Consider the following 22,533-nt stretch of genomic DNA (forward strand, 5'->3'; position numbering starts at 1 on the left):
GAGTTCGCAGCTACATTCACCATCGATGGTGCCAAGCACACAGGAAAACCTGCCTACTTGATGACGACTGCGCGTTTTCTACGACAACATCACACCCCCCTACCACACCAACCTCAACACCCACCACCGACACACCACCACAGTCGTAACCACTATCACTATGCAAGCAGGCCGCGAAGGCTCCGTACCAGGGCAACTGCTCGCCGTCGCCCCACCTCCAGGAGGACCACAATATCGTTGCCATATCTGCAAAAACACAAGTCATGAGTTCAGGTTTCTACCTTGCTGTGGCAAGGTCGCTTGTGTCTCTTGCAAAACCAACCATGAGAGCGTACACTTTCCCATGGTTTTAGCGCAGCCAGAGGGTTCAAAAAACACGTAAGTAATACTAATCCAACACGCTGGACATGAAGAAGATGATGCGCCCATCAACCACTATGTCTCGTGCGGTTGTGTGTACACCTGTCTGCCGCTGTCTGAAGTGCTTCAATGAGTTTCGATGGAGCCCAGGGTGAAGAGCTTCTATCTCGTTCAGGTTTCTGAAATCGCTTTGAAGCGCTCCAAACAGTGGCAGACAGGTGTACACACTTACGGTGGCTTACTCTAGGAATTACAGTACCACCTTTTTCATGCGCCGCAAATCCTCTTCCCCCTCAATCATAAGAACATGAAATAATAACGTACAACAGGCCAGGCGTAGCCATAACCCTCCTTGTCGACTCCTCCGTCACCCGCTACGACGTCAACCTACCCCTACTCCTCAACCTTCCATTCTTTGCGCACGCACTGCGCAACCTCAAACCGTCGGACTTTTATACAATAGACTGGGCGAAGAGGGAACGGAAGCCACGCTTCACCATCACGATGCCGGACTTTGAGGCCAAGGCGGTGCATAGATTCCTACTTTCTCTCTATGGTACGGACGAGAATATGTTACTTCATGAACATGTAGTGAACAACGAACTCCCGCGGGTCCACGGCATAGCGCACATCCTCGGTGCGCCCAAAGTACAAAACATAGCTATTAGGCAATGGGACATCGCGTTCCGGCGGAACGAAGTGTCGATTACGCACAACTTGTTGAATAAAGCACCGGCTGTCATAGACACGATGGCTATGATAAACGCGTATAAGGAGACAGCGCCAGGGTCTCAGCTTAGGCAGTACGCAGCGTGCGTCATGTCTCAGCGCCTGGATATCGGGGGCATGTTCGCGAAGTATGAGCACCAGCTGGAGATTCTGAAGGACATTCGGGATTGGATGAAAAGGTGGGGAGTTTGGCGGCTGCGAAAAGAGCTGGCTGGGCTCCCTGGACAGCCTGAAAAGATAGTTGGAGATGCGATTCCGGGCTTGGGCCAATTCGAGGTGGGAACGACTCCAACGATTCCTATGCCCGCTAAATTCATGTATGGGATTGATGGGGAGTGGCTCGGCTCGTTTTTTGTGGATGAAAAGGTGGTTTGGGATGTCGCACTGTATCAGAGCACGAGGGTGAAGGTCCAAGATTTGAAGACTGGGGAGATTATTGAGATTACGGAGAAGTTTAAAGAGGCAGACGAAGTTGAGGCGGTATCTGATGGCGTTTCAGCTTTCGCAGCCGTGGCGGACGATGGAATTCAACCTCAACCTCAAGCAGACCTTTCAGTCCCTACCGCAGCTATCCAACCATCGGAACAAGCCCACAATCTTAACCCGACTTCGATGCTGTCTTCTCCTAATTCCATTGTACCAAATTCACCAAAACCCTCCCCAGTTTCGACCGAAGAGAATAGTGCGGACGAGGACGGAGATGATTCTGTTCTATTCGAACTGAACAGGCTTGCTTTACTATTTGTGTTGCTGGGCGGTGAGATCAAAACAAAGAGGCCAAAGAGGATCCCGCACATCAAGGAGCTCTGCGACATAGATGACAGAATCACTCTCGAGAGGCTTCTCATGGTGGCATTAGGCTCTAGGGCTTCAAATGAAGAGATGAACTCACAGCTTCAAATGGCCTGCGACACTCCCCTTCCCTCGGATGACGAGTTCGGCCGTTGGATTCATCATGTCCGCCGTACACTACGTCTCCGCAAGGAAGACGTTAAAGTCCTCAGAGTAGACGCACTTGTTCTCTACTCGCGTCAGTTTTATATGGCCAAAGCCGACTTGTCCAAAGTCCCGACTGCTGAGGCTATACTTGCGTGGGTGGAACCCTTGAAGTCCGTGTCGCGGGACCTGCTTCTGCTAGCCTTTAGAATTAAAGATGGCTCTCCTGAAGCTATCGCATTCGATGAGAATGCGAAGAAGGTGATGTTTCGAAAGTATGGCGACGACGGGGACCGCTATTGTGTCAAACATAAATATCGGCCACAGTTTGATTTCCGTGAGTGGAAGCGCAATTTGGGAGCTGGATTTTGTCGCCATAAACGCGCCTTGTCCTGCGTGTGGACTTTCGCACCAAATTGCTGCGGCTGCGACATGCCACGGCTTTACTCAGATCCATCCTTTTCTGTAGATGGCATTGGAGGTGTTCACCAATATACAAATTGGTGTCTATATTGCTCATCATGCAAAGGTAAGTCTTCTGATCTAGTCGAGGAGTTGCTCTAGAGCCATAAAAGAAAGCATCGACTAACATATCTCACAGAGTTCTGGAAAAACCACGCCGTTCATACCGAAGTTAGTCGACTTGCGCTTTTGTTTGTCATGCTAGACGATCCGAAGATCGTCGAGAAGAAGCGCGCTTCTCATAATAGAGGAGAATCTCTAAGATATGTCCGCAATGGAACCAAGGGAAAGCTCGACCTCTTCCCTATTGGCAAGTCTCATATTCCGCAGAAGCGGGGGTTCTGGCATGAACTGGCGGGTCCTTGGGCTACTGAGGATATAAAAGTTTCTGTGCATCGTCGGAGAAAGCGAGCTCGATATGGCGGTCCAAGAACAGGCGGTCGTTTTCCCTGAAAGTATGCCATTCTTGTTCCCTGAAAGAAGTAGTACTGTTCAGACTTTTGTAATCTGTCTGGCGGAGGCATCATTAGAGTATTTCGTGATGCTCGAGTTGTTACTTCGATGGGTTTGCCTCCTTGGACTTGAGTCCGTGTTGTTATTGATAGCAGTCACTCCTGCCAGCGTCCCAGGAACAAAAAGTAGCAATCTACGACTCTGTGATTATGTTTTAGACTTCCGATGGCTCATACAGATACCCACTCTGGGATTATGTACGCTTCTCTGATACCGCTTGAGGCCCCCTGGTGCTTTATAATGACCTTGAAAACCACAGTTTTGACACGCATAATAGCTCTTGGGGCTACCTCAGACGGATGCAAAACAGACTGCAACGTCATGCTCAACGGAGCCTGCCAGCTACTATTTCACCACGATTATAGGTACTGAAATAGAAAGAGGATACTTCAACAAGTGATATAACAAGGCTGCGAATGGATGTCGTATTTCCCAAGAAAGCGGCCTCGTGACAGCGTGATGGTTTCGTGTCATGCGTGCTACGTGTCATTTCAAGCGAGACGATAGACTAACGCCTATAGACCTAGCCTTATCACTAGTCCTTATTCATAGTCCATCACAGATCCCGCATTTTCTACATCACTCCTTTTCATGCGACCCTGTGTTTCCTCGTTGATAGCACTCGTCAAGCGCTTTTCAATCGTTTCGAGCGTATTTAACCAGCAATTCTATCGTACACATCATTTTCGTCGCTCTTCTTACTTTACACTTGCAGTGGAGGTAGTTGATAACGTAGGTGGCAAGCGAGCTGCGCACCCCACCAACATCTTCTGCCTTTATAGCTATATATCTTAACAACGCTTGAAAATACTAGTAGTAGGGTAGCTGTCTAAGCTTGGGCAGTATCTACAGTACGTTTCTCACACGTTCGTGAGTTATGCCCAGGCTGTCTGCAAAGCTTACAGCGCGCTGAAGCCTGCCGGCTAGCACTTGATCGCGCCTTATTTTGACGCGTTTCACTCTCTAGCTGCTGCCTAATGCCCCTTTGAGCATTAATCTCCTCTCCCTCTGTTATTGCCAGGGTGCCTTTATCCTGGATCTGTTTCTTTTTGCGTTGTCTGCGTCTTGTGGCGGCCTTATTTGCCTTCTTAAGTCGACAGACACGATCCTGCAGTAGCACTATCTTATGGCTTATCCCCTTAGCGCCCCTTGTAAGCTGATCAAGCGACCGGATAATTAATGTAGGAGAAGAATCCTGATGCCTCTGTATCCGATCGCGAATTAGTATTAATTAAGACCCTAACTTGTGCGCGTTGCTTGGTGTTTTTAACAAAGTTCCAGGTGTCCACGTCCAAGATGCCGTACGTAGCCTTAGTGCGCGCTACTAGGTTAAACCAGGCCCTAATAGTTATAGGATCCTTATATAGGGCCCTTTGCCAGTCGTACGGTCGATTGAATCGCGTTGTAAGGCTAGGTGTCCGGTTGACAAAGTTCCTTGGCCACTTCTGGCCAACCTTGCCAGCGCCGCGCTCAGCGAGCAGCAAATCTGCCATATCACGTACAGCGCCTAGCGTAGGCGAAAACCTATGCGCATCCAGGTCCAGTATATATCTAACAATCGCCTCCTCTTCAAGCATAGTAGGTTTCTTCGAGTTGGGCTCGCAATTGCGTCGTGCACGCGTTCCAGCGCGTCGGGAACATAGTGTGGATTCAGGGACATTGTATATTGATAAAGCGCGTCGTGCACTAGGCTTTTGTGTAGAATCGATAGATGAGATAGCAAGGAAGATGTCTCCTTCGTTGTACGGCAAACGATTTTTATTTGGTGGAGCCATTGTAGTTACAAGGTGTCGCGTTGCAAAAAGTTGAAGGGTGCGCAGCTCGCTTGCCACCTACGTTATATATTTCGCCTAACAGTATGCCACCAGCACCGATGATTATCCCTCCCTCAACCGATCCCGGCTCCAATTCGGAGAAGAACGAGGATGAGTTAGAAGAGGTAGAGTCAGAGGAAGAGAATGAGGAAGAAGACGAATCCGATGAGTTCAGCGAGATAAATGCATTCGCGATAGGTCTCAAGGCTGACATCGAGAATCTCATGAGCTAGATAGAGTCCGTAGGCTCAATTGCCGCATCGGCAGAATTTACAAGCATTCCCAATCCACAAATATCATTCCCACGGAACGAGCTCAAAGGGCACAAGCTCATCGATTTTCCTCTTTCTAGAGATCACGTCCAGTGTCTCATCAATATCAGCCACCAAGCGCCGTTTGGGCAGGGGACTAGGACCATTGTGGACACCTCCGCTAGAAACACATGGGAGATCAACGCCCACGACTTCGAAATCATCAACCCCAGATGGAGCTTCTTCACGGATGATGTGGTTCTCCCAAAGGTTTTTGACAAGCTTGGGGAGACTGGAGGCCGGGAACTCAATTATGCGGAACTATACAAGATGTTTCTTTACGAAGAAGGCGCAATGTTCAGGAAACAAAAGGACACCGAGAAGGTGCCGGGCATGTTCGGGACCCTTGTGATTGTCTTACCCTCCCAGCACGAGGGCGGTGATGTTGAAGTCACACATAAAGGTCATTCCGAAACATTCTCTTCGTCCAAGCACGCCTCTTCCTAGATTGCCTGGTACTCCGACGTTTCCCACGAGGTTCTGCAGGTTCGATATGGATATCGTTGGGTATTGACCTATAATTTGGTGCATGATATCCCAGTCGGACCTAATCCTTCGGCTGCACAAATCGAAGGCGACTCCAAAGAGCTTCGAAAAACCTTCGCCCTCTGGCAAGAACAGGTTACCAGAGGGATGGCCGGGTTTGAAAGTCTTGTTTATCTTCTTGACCATGAATACACAGGCGCTAGCCTTAGCCTAGGCAACCTTAAGCATATGGATCTGTTCAAAGTACGAGTTTCCGAGGAAGTTTGCAAGCGGACTAGATTCCAAATTTATCTCTCGAGCATAGAACGAATAATCACTGGCGAACCCGTGTATGCAAAGTATTATGAGTGGGAATACGCTCATTCTCGCCAAGGCCGCGGAGTTCACTGCCCGCCCGGTAGGTTCCATACGATCCAAAACACAGACCAAACTTCAATGAAGCTGAAGCGCGTTGTAACGCTAGATGGCAAGAATATTGCCACTGACGTCGATGCTGATGAAAAACTGGTATCGGGACACGGTGAGTTCAAACTATCAAAAATCCCGAACACTGCACTGACGAATAGATGAGGTTGTTGTGATAGTGCCACGACAAAAGCTGATGGCCTTCCTTCTTCGACCTTTCAAAGCCGGCTTTCAGTTCAAGAGAGATATCGAGACGCCGCTAGACCAGACTCTACCGGCAGACAAAGAGAACCGCCAGTTAGCGCTCGATGTGCGTCAGCTTGCCATATTTGTCACCGGGAAAAATGTCGAGATAACTGAGTTAGCTATACAGATGCGAGCGGACCCTGCACTGAGACGCAGAAATCTTGGCCTTGTCCCTCCACCATTCCCTAACGCAGCGATATCTAAGATAATTCAGACATGTGTTGCTAATGAGCTAGTCCGCTCTCCCCCTCTTCTCACCCAATGCGTATCCGCAGTCATAGGTCTAATTCCTCAAGACATAATGGCACTTGTTGCGGGGTTACCAAAAGTTCTTGCTTTTGATTCTGTGAGAGTAGTGTAAGTGTCGGCCATCTTAGTGGGAAAATCTTGGGACTAACTGAATGTAGTTGGGATCAGCTTCTATCTCGAATATCGCATCTCTCACCAACATACACCATCATCCAACACCTTTTGATATTAGGTGGAATAGACATTCATTCAGAAATGCCTTTCAACAAGGTAGTCAAGTCCTGGGTGATTGCGAAAATACGACGACTCACATTACCTCTACTTGAATACCCCTGTCACGAGCCGGCCTCGAAATCAAACGCACCCTTTCAAGCAGAGATGGTGTCGCATTGACAAGGTATGTATGCTGGAACAAGGACGAGGTAGATTACCTATCAAATTACTTGTTTGAAAGGTAACATTATTAGATCTAAAAGTCTAGTAGTATACCAGTCTGCTAATAGACTCGTTAGAGTCCTTCCCGTGCTTAGAGACAACATCTCATTTGCCGTCTCGTTCGTGAATTCACTATTCCATGTCGCAGAGAGAGGAGAAATAAGCGACATAACGCCTCTGAGAGTGCTTGGGAACCTCCAAGTGGATATTCTTGCCAACTTCGACCTGCAATCAAAACCAATAATAGACCCATCACAAGGTCTACAGAATCCTTCCATGGGTGGGAAAGCTTTGGCAGAATTACTGTACTTGTGTATTCGCTACAGTAATAACAACGCGGTTGCGTCTTTATTGGAAAAGATCAGATTGCAAACCAGAACTATGATCCGCCCTGTAGACCTTCTTTCAATCATCCTTCCATTTCTGAAAGAGACACCTGCATGGCGCCCATATCCCGTTCCGCCACTATCCAGCGTCCGACAGCAGAGACGGCACAGCCAGACTCGCGAACCCTATCTAGCTCAAGTACGCGAAGAATCTTCGCCACTTCGCCATCAAGTTCTGGGAAGCGCACCCTCTTTCTCTCGGGTACGTTGAAGTCATCAAAGATGTTATGAGCGGCGAAAGCCTCCAATCTTTGGAAATTAGCAACCGCTACCCCGAAGACACCAGCATCATCCAAGGCTTCTCGGGCTTTCAGCAACTGGACTGGCCGACACATTTGACCCAGCTTAGCCTTGGAGGCATGAGGTTTTCGGGTAATGGTCTGACGCAGATTCTGAAGGGAAATGCGGCTACGTTGCGTACCCTTATCTTCCAGGATCTTATATTGGAAGAACTCGAAGATTCGTGGGCCCTTATCTTGCGACAGATACAACAAATTCCCCTTACGTCACTCAACCTGGGCCAGCTCTATCAATTCTTGCCCTACTCAATCACCGAGCCGATCTGGGGCTACACTGACCGCGAACGACAACAGCTGTCTGTTGGAGGTGAGGCGGAAGTGTCCATGGCGCTTGCTACGACGGTTGCGAGCTTCCAGGCTGTGGCGTACGAGATGCCTGGCTGGCGTGAGTGGAACTGGCCGCGGGATGGCGGGTATGGCGCGAGGTACAATAATTTTTTGCCCTCCCACCTGACGCAGCATATCTGGGACATCTTCTCCAAGATCGGTTTCTTGAGGAGCTATTGGACGACTGAATGTGGGGTGTTGGTGAGGTTTCCGGTGGTGGAAGGAGCGAAAGTGGCGGAGGTGGAGGATAGGATGGAGGAGTAGGAGGTCTCTGTGGGGGAATAAACGAGGGTTTCGTGGTAAGTAGAGGGAGAGTTTCAGTGCCGGAGCTGTTCTGTGGACACCGGTTGAGTCTTTTCGGTTGTCACCACCACATTTGGGTGAGTTCTCGAATCCTCGCATTCGGCGTGGGACAGCCTCACTGGGCTACTTCAAGACATGCTCAAGCACTCCAAAAAGTGTCGAGGAGCTGTACACAGACTGACGACGCGGTACCGTGTATTGAATGCTGTCTCTCTTACTTAATGCGGAGGGGACAACTTACAAGGTAGATAGAGATATAGAAATCCTAGTGCGGCCCAGTCACCAAAATCTTTCAAATGAGCGCACGTGTGATATGTGCCTATGACAAGGCTGAACGCATATTACAATACGCACATATATTACCGACGACTCTGTCTAGACACAGCCTCGCTGGTGGCTGTCGGTTAAACCTTCCTAGCATGCTTCGCTTAACCTTTATCATTCCCTTCATGCCTTGGCTTCTATTCTTGAAGTCTTGGGCGCCTAGCCACGTGTCGGAAGTAGACGCTCTTCTAACGGCCAAGCTCAATGATTGGACAACTAGGATACTCAGAGCTAGGATAGCTATATAGCCAAGAAGACGCGGCTTTCAGCCTTCCGGTGAAGACAGACACATGCAACCTCTCTTCAGATCTGGTGGTCACCCTCTAAAATCAAGCCACAGACTATCGTACAAGGTAGATAACAACTCTAGAGGGGAATAGTAGTCTCCTGGCCAATCAGTCTTCAAGCCGCTCCAATATCAGACCAGAAAGGCGGTTTACCAGGATCGACTCAGTTGCCGGGCTAGACCACCGGACGTGAAGAGAGGCTGAGGAAACACTGCCTTTCTTGGAGCACTATGGCGTCCATGTTATCGAGCGATATGTATAAAGTCAACATCGCGCCGGATTGCGACACCTGTTAATCCTCATCCGAACAATCTTCAGCCTTGTCTGCTAAGCATACCACAGCAGCTCCTCTCAACCTCGCCAAATGCGCGAGCCACCCAGAAACATGACCGGAACACAACCTCTCCTCCCAGAGAAGGACTCCGAAGAGGCAGAAATGATCGTAGCCAGCCACGTCGAGGACGCCGAAGTGCAGTTCCGCGGTGTTCTAACGTCTGATTGGTCGAACACGCTTTGCGCTGCGCCTATCGCGATTGGAATCCTTGGAGAATGCATGCTGGTCTCGTCGGTCAAGGCTGCGAAGATGGTTACCATTGACAACCCACATCTTGAGTGAGTTGGGCCGCTAAAATATTGCCAAGTTGGGTTGCTGATAGGATAGGTCGAAACGCCTCACGACCAACCTCCTGCATATCTTCCAGACGGGCCGCTCGGCGTTCTTGGAGGCTCAGGTGGGGATGGCGACAATCAGCGCGTATGCGAACCAGGTTGGCTCGCCGAATGGTGTAGTAGGAATCCTAAGATACGAAGAGTTGGGGGATCGGACTAATGTGTGTGTAGATCAATAAGATTGTTATGCGCTTGGGGAGACCGAAGACCGCGTTGAATGAGAAGAATCTGAAAAATGACCTGAAAAGTTTGAAGAGTAAAGCGTTGAATTGCGCAATAGAGGCGAGCAATATCTATGAGTCGTTCAAGAAGTGGAGCAAGGATACGGATACTCTGTGGAGAGCTGTGCATGACAAAGAAGGTAATACCGTTGGCATGACAGTGTATGATCAACGCTGACTCCTATTAGCGGAGAATCTAGACGCGCAAAGGAAAAAGAGGGAAGAAGCGGAGGAGTTGGAGAGGAAGAAGGCCGAAGCCAAGAAGGCCGAAGAGGACGCACAGCATAAAGCAGCGGAACAAAAGAAGAAGCGCGACAAGGCCGGCCAATTGCATAAAGAGTTCAATGAGGACGGAGTTAGCGCGTTAAACAGTGAACATATCCTTTCTCATGTCCTTGCAATCTGCTAATTTGGAGCTAGTGCATGCGGGTGCTGCGATCTCATTCATCAATCCTACTTTAGGGTGGGGCATAATGGGCTTGACGATGCTATGCTCGTGGGGGGTTGAGAAGAATGCTCTCGATGCGGAAGCACTCTACGAAGAGCAGATGCAGAGGGTGAGAGACATTGAGTTCGCAGAAACGAAACTGGCCAAGGATATGGAGATACTCATGTCGGATCGATCTGGGCTGGTAAGATTGATAGCCGTTTGCATCCGGAGTCACAGCTGACGTTACTTCAGGTTGACGCGGAGAAGGTCCTCGGGGACGCGATCGGAAGGCTGATGGACCTGCAGGACCAGATTCAAAAGCTTCTGCTATTCTTCATCAGCATTGTGAAAGTAGTTGAGATTGTCATCAATCACTATGAGAAGGATTACTTGCCAAAGCTTGAGGACGATGTTGCGCCGGAGAACGAGGAAGAGGCTGCAGAGTTGCGTGAGGTATACAAAGCCTCTGACAACCCCTTGACTTTCTCTCTGCTAATCGCTCCGTCTATAGGAAATTTTGGCTGAGGCTGTCAAAGTCAAGATCCATTTTGCGACCATTCAGCATATTGCTGGAGCCTATGTAGAGCTCTCAGACAAACATATCGTTGGAGGTTTCAAGGAGATTGGGGAGCTGGGGCTTTCTGACTCTTCCATTACAACCGAAAGCAGGAAGCTCAAGGAGCTCCAGCTCAAAGAGTATAAGTCGCGTTCGTCTGCAAGCGTTCGAGAGACTTCTCAAAGAGTACGCATTAGACGACTTCCTCGACACACGTCTTTCGCATAGACTGACACGATGATTTGTAGGCACAGCTTGAGCTGCGTGGCACTCTCAAGACTATCGTCGAAGGAAGCGCTGGAGGCATCCTCATCAAGAGGAATGGTGTTGTCTAGTTTTAAGAGACTGACCGGAGTTGAAGGAGTTTCCACGTCGATAGCCGGGTCTAAGCGGAGTGATAATAGGCTAAGATAGCTTGAATTTGATAATAATGAAACTGTCCTATCCTACAATGCTTCTGTAAAGGCCCCGAGAGATCCACCAGATCATGCAAAGGTACACAAAACAGCAGTAGTAGAATATGCAAAGTAGAACGCCCAACAACTTCGCTACACCATTCATCGGGCTTGCTATAATCGACCATGAAACCCAGCCCAATACTAGCAGCGCTCCAAGTACAACCGGAACTCGACAAATTACAAACAAGCCGAGCCCGATCACACAAGCAGGTACTATGATGGTCTTAGCAGCACTAACTAAGCGACGAGCGGTTTCTGGGGAATGATATAGGAACGTTAGGAAAGCTCCGCATCCAAGTACGAGCAGTGCCCACTTCAGGACACCAACTGCGGCGAGGATTTGGCAAAAAATGACAGCAAAATAAGCTACTATCAGAAGCATCCAAATTGTGCTAGCATGACGTGTTGTCTCTAGAGAAGCCTTTTGAGACTCGATCAACTGTTCGCGGAGTTTCTCCGAAAGCTGGGTCGTTAGCTGTGAAGACTGCAGCAATGGTCAGCAGGTAGTCCGTTCCAATCTGGCACTAGCAATTGAACCACGCCGTCCTCGTCTTTCGAATAGAGGTTCGTGTACGAACACTCCGTCGGACGCTTGAGGGTCAATTGGGCGATTTACTGACCGCATTAGTACCAGTAATACCGGTCGCACTTCCATGATCACGTCGCAGTTGGGCGAGGAGGTCCTGCAAGAACTCGGTGACCATGTGCTCATTGGGTATGAAAGCGGTCATGTCCAGTGAAAGAGTTACGAGAGTCTCGAGAACTGCATCTTTTGAGTCTGCCACCGCGAAATCCAGCGACGTGAGACGAGCGGTCCGGAGTTTGATAAGGCATTCTGCGACCCGAGATTGATCTTGATTGTAACGCCGTTCGAGAGTCTGTGCCTTTTCGGAGATAGCATTCGAGCGCTTCGAGGTGCGCTCGACCGCGGCTTTTAGTATCAGGAGGTTAGCTCGTGTATTCTCCATGTCATGGACTTGGCTCTTGAGTCCCGAGATCCTGCTGTTGCTGCTTGATATTTTCGTTTTGATGGCTTCGACCTCTTCTTTTATCTTCTTTCTGTGTTCATGATCAGTAGGTGCAGCATTCGAAGCTAATGAAGCGCGAGGAAGGGAGGAAGGGATGCAAACATTTTGCGTGTCTTGATAACATCGTCTGCGATATATCCTGCTTGGACAAGATTACATGCTATTGCACCGATAGCAAGCGGTGGGAATACAATAGCACCAAACCAGAGGGCCGCTCCACCACCGGTTGCAGCGACTACTGCTGCCTGCAGAGAGAGTGAGATACATAATTCTAAGGCGGAATAGGATCCACAGACTTACCGTATCGCCACCCGTGAACTCATTACTCTTTTGAACCATCTCGCCTCTTTTCTCACACGCGGACAAGTCCCCTTTCATACCCTTTTGAGCCACCGTAGCTGTCTCAATGCTTTTCTCCAAGCTGTCTATCGAATCTTGCGCATCTCTCATCCTCTTTTCGACATCCTGCTGCGCCTCTTGGAGCCTATTCTGCAGCCCCACGACTTCGGACGCGTAAGTGTCCGCAAACCGCAACGAGCTCTGCATATTATCCTCTAGCCGTTTCGTCATGTTATCGCTAAGACCGACGAGCGACTGTTCTACCCTAGCCACAGCGAGCAGGAGGCCACGGTTGGATTCTGAGATCGTTTGATCGGTGTCATCTTCTCCACGCAACGGCTCTTTCCAGGCGACGACCAATTTCGCAAGATCGATGAGTGCTCCCGTGCATTGCCGAGCCTTCTCTGTAACATTCTCCTGGTCTCTTCTTTCTTTATTTGCTCGGTCGGTCTCGAGCGCAACTAGTCGTTGAGATAAGCCTTCTAGCTCTGCGGAAAGTGCGGCGGCCATGTTCGCCGTTGGAAACGGATCTTTGAAAATGACAGAAATCGCCTTTTCCTACGGCCAGGAAGGGGATGAAGAGTTACGTGGGCTGCGGACCATGCAACCTACGCCTCAGCCTAATGGCAATCGCCTGCTTTTCAGCTGCTGCATGTTCGCCGCCACAACTTGATATGATAGGACAACAACGCCACGTTCTGTAACCGATGTGAAGAGTGCGTCGAGCCCTCGGTAAGACTCGTCTTGCTTAGAGATGTGGCTGGCTTGGCCGATTTGCGTGCGGTGAGCAGGGTCAAAAACGTCGCCAATGGAAGTATTGTAATGATTGCTAAGGAAGAAAACTTACAGTACCAGTCTCGCAGCAACTTGAGGCACCAAGTGTTCTCCTGAAGATAAGATAGGGTCTGAACGTAGCTATAGCTATTACTTTGATGGAGACACTGAGGCTTCAGGTTGCTGCTCATGAATAGTGGGTGACTGATGATTTATGGGCCAGAGAAGCTGAGGTTGTGGAGACGATGATGGTACTTTACTAAATGCCACTTTGGCTGATATTTAGGTGCCACTTCTCAGATGCACATCAGACGACGTGAACGACAGCCAGACATCGAAATACAGAGAGCAAGGCACCAGGCCTCCGTATGCTAAATAATAGTTTCCTTCCCTTTTTCAGGCGGTACATATTCCTATCCTCACACCTTCTAATCCCCATGATGAACATTCTCAAGATGCTGCACCCCATCCTTCTCATCCGTCTCCAGCTTTCCCAACGCCCTAAACCTCTCCTCCTCGTCAGCCTTGCTTGCTCTAACAACAGCCCTGTTGTCCGGATTCAACCCCATTAGCACCCTCGGATCCTCATAGAACATGCGGTCAACCTGCTCCAGTGTTCAGCCGGAGGTCTCCACACCAAAGAAATAAATCAGCGGCACGAAAATAGCGCAGATGATCGCCCAGATCCAGAAGTAGTTCCCACCAATCGACTGCAAACCAATAGGCGTGACCATCACGACCACGAAGTTAGACGCCCAGTGGCTGAAAACCCCGATAGCGGTGGATTTGTTGCGTACGCGGAGCGGCTGGACTTCAGCGGAGTAGGACCATGAGACGGGGAGAATGCCGGACGTGAAGAAGTCCATGTAAAGGAAGATAAACGCGACAGCGCACGCGCTGTTAGCTTTAATAGTTTTGATGCCGAGAGAGCCTGCGATGATGACCATGCACACCGCGCAGCCGGCGGAGGAGATCATGATGCTTTTGCGGCGCCCAATGCGGTCGATATAGAGGAACGGCGGCCAGGAGAACACTGCGTACTGTGTGAACGCCACCGAGGCGAGGATGAGCGACATGTTCGCTGAGAATCCGAGGTACTGCTGCAGGATGAAGGCGAGGTAGTAGCAGATGGAATTGATGCCGCTCCACTGGTTCATCATGTATGGTCCCATGCCGAGTAGCACGCGGTGAAGGTTGCGTGTTTTGGTGGCATTGGTGAAGACTTCGTTCCAGGTTGGCTCGCCGTCTTCTTCTTCCGTGGCGATGGTGTCGAGGATCTCGTTGAGCTGGCCTGTGACTTCGGCGTCGTTGTCGGATTTATCGAGGAGGCGGGCAATTACGTGGCGTGCGTTCTCGACTTGGTCGTGCTTTGCGAGCCAACGAGGGGTTTCCACGATGAAGGGGCAGAGCATGAGGACGATGAGAGAGAAGATGATCTGACATGCGATCTATGAGAAGGCTGTGTCAGTGGAGTCTAGAAGGCTCAGGGATGAGGGAGATCTTACTGGAAAACGCCACTGCATCGAGCTTTCAGCATACAAAGTAGCAAAGCAGAGCCACGACGCAACCGCCACACCGATGATGATGAGAGCAGACTGGACGACGAGTAGAGATCAACGATTGTGCGAAGGCAGAGTCTCGGCTTGGAGAATCGGGACGGCTACTGTGCTGAGACCCACCCCGAAGCCTGCAATGATGCGCGATGCGACCATTTGGCCATACGAGTACGAGGCAGTTTGAATCGCTGCACCGATAATAACGATGATGTTGGCGAGGATGATGGAGCGTTTCCGTCCGAAATTTTCACTGAAGAAGAAGGCTGCAACAGCACCCATCGCGCATCCAATGTCGTAAATTCCGGTCACTAAGCCCTGCTTAGTTGCGGAGGGATGGCCCAGCATTTCTGTGAAGCGCTCACCGGCGAGAATGCCGCCGAATAACCCTGTAAAGACGAAGGTCAGAAGACGTCGCGGTCATAAAATTGGAGGTCGTACCTTGATCATAGCCAAGCAAGAGAAAGTCGAATCCCGCGGTGAGTAGGATCACTGTGATCAGGATTCTGCCCCGTAGTTCGATCATGATGGTGGACACCAGGAGTGATCACTGAATGGGAGGTTGACTAATTCAATCAACGAGAGAAGCATAGGCTATATCAAATGAAAACGCAACGAGACAGTTGAATTGGGAAGTAGCTGGAATGCCTTTCATGAAAGGGAAAGGGTCTGTTTATATAATAAGACAAGATCATGGTTACCGGGATTCCCCAGACCGAAGGGCGTGTCCATACACCAGAAGTCGGCTCCTCAATCACGCGGCTTAGTACCCCGGATCTCATCTGAGCGAATAACGCGGGGTTTGAAAATGCGGAGTGTGGAGTGCGGAGAGACTCGCGGGGATTTAATTTTGGAGTTTATGCCGAACTGGGAATGCCGAAGCCTCGTCGAGGGGCTCCGAAGGGTGACCCGAGGGAAGAATATCGCGGCACACCTTCCAAGACGTCGTCAGACATCAATGAACGTAGGATTTCGAATCGTGGCTCGAAGTCTTTGCAAATACGCTGACTCGTGGCGGTGAAAGGCGAATGGTGAGAATCTATTTGCTTGGTGGGGAGCAGTGAGCTAGCTTTGTCGAACCTCGAAACACGGTGATCTCGAAACGCGGTGATCTTTCCGGCATCCTTCACTCGGCACACCTTCCCAAGGTCGACCGAATTGCCTCCTGATGACTTGCGTGGTTGACGTAGGAGGCTTCATGTTGCGCATGATGTTTCCGTTTCGGCGAATGCGGTGACTTTTGGAGCTAGCCGAATCGACTTGACCTCGTCCGAAACACTTGACATCCTCCGAGTTTACGACATAACCAATGGAGAATTCGTATTTGCATGCCTTGTACATTTTGCGGCAAATACTATCGCTAGAGCAGCACTTCTTTTTGTCGCAGATATTCTATTCTATCGAAAAGAGATGATAGTTGAACATCAAGCTGTAGTACTCATCAAAGGATATTTCGTCAGACGTCCTCTTTGAGCGATTCCCTCTCACATTCGTCCAGACATCTCCTCCACATGTCCCTCATCCTCATACGCGCCCTCCCGGGCCCAGAAAAGCATTGCCAAAACTTCCATGTTCGGTTCCTCTTTTCTTCCTCAAAGGTGCCTACCTAAGGTTAAGTTTCAATCAAGACGGACCTGACACACCACTTAGGCCAATCACAATCATAGGAATCCCAAACGAGCCAAAGACGGATCCCCAGATTCGGCAAACCGGCGGTTTGCTAGTCGAAGGGGGCACTTCGTTCTCAAGCAGGTCTCTGCTGGCGCTAGATGGTCGAGACCAAACTCGTGGGACAAGTGGTTCCAAGGATGGAAATTGCCACACTCAGTTTCCCCAGATTTTGGTGTACAAGGCGGCTGTAAGTCCGGGCTACGGATACCAGCTCGAACGCTCAAATGCTCCACGATCAGACAACATTCGAAGGCCATGCGCTTGAGTCGAGTCATGCTGTCTTTGCACGGATCTGGTAGAGTAATACTTTGCTTTTTAGCTGGTCCCTTTGGGATATATCTTTTTTTATCTCAATACTACCCCCCAGGATATTAGATGGCTCGGTGCCTCGGTCGTTCGTTGCAGATATTCTACCATGCTCGCGCTCGCGTAGGTTCAAAATTGATCCCCAGTGTCGAGGAACTTCCCAGCAGCGGACTCTTTCCGACAACAGACGCGCTCTGGAGGATGAAAGAGAAAGGACTGAGGAGGACACATCTCAAATGCGTGGTATGGCACTGAAATGAGCTGTAGAAACTGAAACAAACGAAGAAAGCCGTATGAAGTTGCACCTGGGTAGACGGCGACTACGCACGGCCGGTCGAACGGTGGCAAGCCGCCTAGTCATGAGGCGGAGTGCACCAAGCATTTCATGTACTCATCAGCAAATCAAAAGGCTCTAAACATACTCTTGGCGTTTCATGCTGTAGCCAACAGTCGCTCTCTAAATTCTCCGGCTGCTTGGGGGCTGAGGGTGTGGCGTCAGCTATGCGCAGTCACAGAAACGGCACAGCCAACGGCTGATCCCGCCGCCCAAACACAACTTCTACGCCGCATACTCATGAAACCCTTCCTACAACCCCTTCGAATCCTTTGAGGCGAGGAGCTTGCAGTTAAAACTGTGGAAGGTGCCTGCAGAGTCTGCGCTCCTCAATATGTATCCTAAACCCCAGTCCTACAACTCCGTGAACCGTTGCCTTCTTAGTATAGGCTCAGGAACTGGTCAGAACGACAGGCCACAGACCAAGTTCTCCATTGGCAAGACTCAGCAAACTGCAAGCTGAGCCATCGTATCGCATAAATATAAGCACATAACCATTGCTCCCACTCCCTTCCTCTACAGTCATAGCCGGCAACAAAACTTGACATTTTTTCGTCTTCTTTCTTTGCTCTTCTTCTCCTCTAACTTCTTTCATTTCACACTACCCACTTTCTCTCAAGACCACCAAACCACAAGTACAATGAAATACTCTTTTGCATTCCTCCTCTCCCTCGGGATGGCCTCCGCCACCTCCACCACCCTCTCAACCATCAAAAACCCTAAACCCACCAACTTTCCCACCACCTTGAGTAAACTGATCGTGACCTCCGGTCCCGGCCGTATTAGCTCCGTCGACTTCGACGGCTCCAAATTCAGAATAACCAACAAGATCGCCACCGCCGGCACAAACCCCAGCTGGGCCCTCTTCAAGAAGCCCAACCACCTCTACACCGTCAATGAGAACGGCAACACCATCAGCCTCTTCAACTACGACCGCACCACCAACAAATTCGAAAACGTCACCTCACACCCCCGCAGCACCGGCGTCGTGTACCTCGCCTTCACCAAAGACGAGTCGCGCATGGTCGGCGCAAGCTTCACCAACGGCACGCTCGACGCGTGGGACACCAGCGCCGCAGATGGCTCCATCAAGCTCCTCAAATCCAAAAAGTTCGACGACAAACTCGGCCCCAACACCCTCTACCAGACAGGCGTGCAGGCCCACCAAGCCGTCCTCGACCCCTCCGGCCGCTTCTTCGTCGTGCCCTTGCGCGGCGCCGACATCCTCTCCGTCATCGACTCCAAGGCCGACGCGTTCAACAGCGTAGCGATAGTCCCCGTCGAGCCTGCCGGCTGTGGGCCGCGCCATGGCGCGTTTATCAAGGCCTGCGAGGGGGATAAAGCGACGCACTACGTGTTTGTGTGCGAGCTGAAGAACGTGATTCAGCTGTACAGCGTCAAGTATACGGATGCGGCGCTGGAGCTCACGCATGTTCAGACGGAGAGCACGTTCGGCAAGGATATGCCAGCGAAGAACCCGACCGACACGACCGCGGACGCGACGAAGACCTTTGCGGCGGCAGGCGAGTGTATCGTTGCGAGCAACCAGCGGGATATTTATGTGTCGAATCGGCTGACCGGGAATGAGGCGGATAGTATTGTGCATTTCACGTTGGCGCGTGATGAGCAGAAGGGAACGGCGAGCTTGACGTTTGGGGAGTCGGTTAGTAGTTTCGGGATTTCGCCGCGGATGTTTAGTTTGGCGTTGGGGAAGGAGGATGTTCTCTTCTCTACGAATCAGAACAACGGGACGGGGTTGTTGGCGTATAAGAGGGATGCGGATGGGAAGTTGGCGGTGATTGAGGAGTCGAAGGTTGATATCAAGGAGTTTAGGGACTCGGTGGCTGAGTTTGGGCCTGAGTTTGTGCAGCAGATTTGAGGGAGGGTTTGTGTCTTGTGGTGGTCCTTTGAATTTGCGTCTGCATAGCGTTGGTACTTGTATGATTAGTTTCCCTTCTTCTTGTCTTCTTCAGACTACTTCATTACTCCGTCCAGACTGTGTACACTTGCTTGACACCGCCTGAAGGGCCCTGGTCCATTATTATGGACTGGAAAATTGCACTTTCGACACACCCAGTAGCTATCCAGGCCACCGCAGACGGTGCTGGACCTCTGTAGCCAACGGAGACTGACTAACGCTCTTGAGCAGAAAGTGGCATTCTACGAATATGTGACTCTATGATGCCACTTCTGATACACACCCACTCGGGCTTACGTACACCTGCCTGACACCGCTTGAGGGCCCCTGGTGCATTATGATGGAGCGGAAAATGACAGATTCAACACACCTGGTAGCTCTCCGGGCCACCCCAGACGGTGCTGGACTGTTGTGACTCCATGGCCAACGGAGACTGGCACCCTCGAACAGGAAGTAGCAGTCCACGAATCTGGCTTATGTACACTTGCCTAACACTACCTGAGGTCCTCTGGCACGTTACAAAAAGCCGCAAAAAGACAATTCTGGCCAGGCTAAAAGCTTGCCGAGCCACCTCACACGGTGGTGGCCGGTCCTGCCGCTGCAACCAAAATAAAAAGGCGACGAGGAACGCCGCATAGAGACCCATCCGCTAATAAGAGAGGCAAAAAATATTGCCCCTTCTCGGGATCGAACCGAGGACCTCGTGTGAAATTGTCAGCCCAAGCTACCACGCCCCGCCCAGCCGAAGCCGAGACGAGTCGTGTAAGTAGATGAAACTGCTATAACCCACGCGCTCTAACCACTAAGCCAAGAGAGCATTTGTTTTTGATGGAGATTGGACCGATTTAGGCGGTATATAATGGCTAAGTGGGGTTCGGTGGGGTGGTGAGGAGCTTTGGGGGAGTTGGGGATGGGTCGCAAGTCGAATCTGTGTACACCCGTTTGGCGCTGTCTGAAGTGGCCTAGCTATGTTAACTATTAGTTATAATTATTAAAATTCCATCTTGCATAGAGTTTTTATAGTGTGCTAAGAGACCTCTCGCAGAGGTAAAGGACTAGACTTACAACTATAATAGGTCTTTCCGCGAATTTAAAATAAAAGCTCTAGGAAATAAAGATTTTTACATGAAGGGCTACCCTGGGGTTTACAAGTTTGCTAGGAGGCCACTTCCAAAATAAAGTGAAGCCGAGCCTGACGTTTTATGGTAAAATAGTGAGAAAGTGAGAAGGTTATAGGGCGAAAACATTAACACGGGCAAAAATATCATATGTAAGGGCAACAATTTCATCTTTTTAGCTCTTTTAGGGTTTGCTAAAGCACTTATATAACTCCATGAGGGTGCAAATGGAAGATAACAGGGTGTTTCGCGCGTTAAAAGTAGAAGTAGAGCAGGTTTTTGAGTGGAACTAAGTCGCGGCAAGGCTTGAGTGGGCTAAGAAAGTACACGATACTTCCTATTTGCGCATAGAGCGCACGATTAGGCCAGTAGTATTTGTTGATATGCCTCTCTTGATGAATAGTGAGGTCGAGCCTGACGTTCCGTGGTTGAAGGGCGAGGAAGTGAGGTTGCGGGCGGAGAAACTCGAGACGGGAAAGACCGTCCCTCCACCACATTTCGTTTCAGACACCTCTCCGCTCAATATGGCACCCATGCCACCAGCGCTCTCGTACGAGCTACTCGCGAAATGCTCGGTCAGACACCTCTTCTTGGTAGAACTGTATGTAGCTAACCCACAGTGCAGGTCACAAAAGCACGAGCCGCAATCCTCCACCTCCCCCACGGGCCTGTTCCCCTCCCGATCTTCATGCCCGTGGCCACCCAAGCCTCCCTCAAAGGCCTCACACCCGAGCAACTAGAAGAGACAGGATGCCGGCTATGTCTGAACAACACGTACCACCTGTGAGACACTCCAGCGCACGAGCAGTACCCGTAGACAATTCTGACAATGGTGGAAGCGGGTTGAAACCAGGACAAGCAACACTCGACGCAATCGGCGGCGCGCACAAATTCCAGTCATGGCCACATAATATCCTCACAGGTGTTCTACCCTCAATTCTGAAGATTTGAAGTTGGGCACAGTAGCTGATTGTTGCAGATAGTGGTGGGTCGGTGACCCTCTCAACTTTGTGGACCAAGGGACAGCAGCTGACGCCAAAGTCAGCTTCCAAATGGTCTCGCTTTTGAAGCTTGCGAAGGTTACGGAGGAAGGGGTCAAGTTCTTGAGTCCGCACGATGGTACACCAATGTGAGTTCCATAAATTTATCTTGATCTGCGGCGATTGAGAGAGGATACAGGCTTCTGACCCCCGAACACTCCATCTCCCTCCAGAACTCCATCGGCTCGGATATCATCATGCAACTGGATGATGTGATTGCGACTACATCTCCTGATCTCGCGCGGATGGAAGAAGCGATGGACCGGTCGGTGCGGTGGCTGGATCGCTGTATCAAGGCACACAAATACCCGGAGAGGCAGAATCTGTTCTGCATTATTCAAGGAGGCCTAGATCTAGACTTGAGAAAGCGATGTACAAAGGAGATGGTCGAGCGAGATACGCCCGGGATTGCTATCGGTGGCCTTTCTGGTGGCGAGGAAAAGGCGGCCTACTGCAAAGTGTAAGATGTCCATGGATGAATTTTTGAGGCAGAGACTACTGCTGACACTACACTTAGAGTCGACACATGTACCAGTCTGCTACCGGAGAAGAAGCCTAGATATGTCATGGGTGTTGTAAGTGTATCCAGAGACCTCCGATCGCACCTTAGGCTCATAGATTGTAGGGCTACCCTGAAGACCTAGTTGTCTCCATAGCCCTCGGCGCAGACATGTTTGATTGTGTCTGGCCCACAAGAACAGCAGTGAGTACAATTACAAAGACTCTTCCTAGCTTCTGCCCCTTGACACGGAGTCTAGCGCTTTGGTAACGCGATCACTTCCACTGGTGTCCTGAATCTGCGCAACGCCTCTTTTCAAAACGACTTCAACCCTGTGGAGGAGGGCTGCACATGCGTGTGTTGCAGACCGAAGGAAAAGGGAGGCCTGGGCATTACAAGAGCATACATATACCACGTCGCCGCGAAGGAAACCGCGGGCGCACATCTGCTTACGATCCACAACGTCCAATATCAGCTGAACCTCATGAAGCGAGCTCGGCACGCGATCCTGGAGGACAAGTACCCGGCGTTTGTAAAAGACTTCTTTGGAAAGGTCTACTCGGACAAGACCAATTTCCCGGTATGGGCGGTTGAGGCGTTGAAGGGGGTGGGGGTGGACTTGCTTGCGGATTGAGAGGCGGCGATCGGATGCCATAGATGTGCAGTAGAAGCTGCTGCATAGCATGCTTTGATATATTTACAGATATCTTGAGCGCCTTATGCGGCGACATGAGAGGCCGCCTGAAC

General features: G+C 50.4%; 6 protein-coding genes and 1 non-coding gene across 7 annotated transcripts; 4 read left to right on the top strand and 3 right to left on the bottom strand.

Annotated features, from left to right (window-relative positions):
- Positions 1-4,858: 4,858 nt before the first annotated feature.
- Positions 4,859-8,222, top strand: BDZ99DRAFT_501424 (uncharacterized protein; the record flags this gene model as incomplete). Its single annotated transcript, XM_033723812.1, has 6 exons — positions 4,859-5,012; positions 5,061-5,528; positions 5,667-6,131; positions 6,178-6,619; positions 7,024-7,471; positions 7,506-8,222. The coding sequence occupies 6 exons, from the start codon at positions 4,859-4,861 to the stop codon at positions 8,220-8,222; spliced, it is 2,694 nt and encodes an 897-aa protein (XP_033572787.1).
- Positions 8,223-9,257: 1,035 nt separating this feature from the next.
- Positions 9,258-11,155, top strand: BDZ99DRAFT_574114 (uncharacterized protein; the record flags this gene model as incomplete). The annotated part of the gene is made up of 8 exons (XM_033728347.1): positions 9,258-9,484; positions 9,534-9,660; positions 9,713-9,902; positions 9,951-10,133; positions 10,183-10,394; positions 10,445-10,645; positions 10,704-10,934; positions 10,997-11,155. The coding sequence occupies 8 exons, from the start codon at positions 9,258-9,260 to the stop codon at positions 11,081-11,083; spliced, it is 1,458 nt and encodes a 485-aa protein (XP_033572788.1). The 3' UTR covers positions 11,084-11,155.
- Positions 11,156-11,600: 445 nt separating this feature from the next.
- BDZ99DRAFT_466177 (uncharacterized protein) lies at positions 11,601-13,421 on the bottom strand. Its single transcript, XM_033720710.1, has 3 exons — positions 12,535-13,421; positions 12,337-12,479; positions 11,601-12,265 (listed from the first exon to the last, which is right to left on the bottom strand). Exons 1-3 carry the CDS (start codon positions 13,081-13,083, stop codon positions 11,806-11,808), a joined length of 1,152 nt encoding a protein of 383 aa, XP_033572789.1. The 5' UTR covers positions 13,084-13,421; the 3' UTR covers positions 11,601-11,805.
- Positions 13,422-13,582: 161 nt separating this feature from the next.
- BDZ99DRAFT_466178 (MFS general substrate transporter) lies at positions 13,583-15,209 on the bottom strand. Its single transcript, XM_033720711.1, has 2 exons — positions 14,853-15,209; positions 13,583-14,795 (listed from the first exon to the last, which is right to left on the bottom strand). Exons 1-2 carry the CDS (start codon positions 14,868-14,870, stop codon positions 13,965-13,967), a joined length of 849 nt encoding a protein of 282 aa, XP_033572790.1. The 5' UTR covers positions 14,871-15,209; the 3' UTR covers positions 13,583-13,964.
- Positions 15,210-17,560: 2,351 nt separating this feature from the next.
- On the top strand, positions 17,561-19,313 carry BDZ99DRAFT_466181 (putative isomerase YbhE). The gene has a single exon (XM_033720712.1). The coding sequence runs from the start codon at positions 17,852-17,854 to the stop codon at positions 19,088-19,090; it is 1,239 nt and encodes a 412-aa protein (XP_033572791.1). The 5' UTR covers positions 17,561-17,851; the 3' UTR covers positions 19,091-19,313.
- A 488-nt stretch (positions 19,314-19,801) lies between these two features.
- On the bottom strand, positions 19,802-19,946 carry BDZ99DRAFT_t66. Its single transcript has one exon. It is a non-coding gene; the product is annotated as a tRNA-Ile (tRNA).
- An 834-nt stretch (positions 19,947-20,780) lies between these two features.
- Positions 20,781-22,420, top strand: BDZ99DRAFT_490354 (queuine tRNA-ribosyltransferase; the record flags this gene model as incomplete). Its single annotated transcript, XM_033723048.1, has 8 exons — positions 20,781-20,822; positions 20,873-21,030; positions 21,087-21,169; positions 21,289-21,376; positions 21,427-21,747; positions 21,805-21,862; positions 21,913-21,990; positions 22,046-22,420. 8 exons carry the CDS (start codon positions 20,781-20,783, stop codon positions 22,418-22,420), a joined length of 1,203 nt encoding a protein of 400 aa, XP_033572792.1.
- Positions 22,421-22,533: the final 113 nt, after the last annotated feature.

This window comes from Mytilinidion resinicola, assembly GCF_010093595.1.
Source record: "Mytilinidion resinicola strain CBS 304.34 unplaced genomic scaffold BDZ99scaffold_17, whole genome shotgun sequence".
NCBI lineage: Eukaryota > Fungi > Ascomycota > Dothideomycetes > Mytilinidiales > Mytilinidiaceae > Mytilinidion > Mytilinidion resinicola.

Excerpts from the sequence above, each read along its gene's own strand:
- BDZ99DRAFT_466177 (XM_033720710.1), bottom strand. The coding sequence starts at position 13,083 with ATGGCCGCCGCACTTTCCGCAGAGCTAGAAGGCTTATCTCAACGACTA. Across the intron at positions 12,480-12,534 it reads AGTTCACGGGTGGCGATACG|GCAGCAGTAGTCGCTGCAAC; the intron begins GTAAGTCTGTGG and ends CTCTCTCTGCAG. Across the intron at positions 12,266-12,336 it reads GTTATCAAGACACGCAAAAT|AAAGAAGATAAAAGAAGAGG; the intron begins GTTTGCATCCCT and ends TCATGAACACAG.
- BDZ99DRAFT_466181 (XM_033720712.1), top strand. The coding sequence starts at position 17,852 with ATGAAATACTCTTTTGCATTCCTCCTCTCCCTCGGGATGGCCTCCGCC.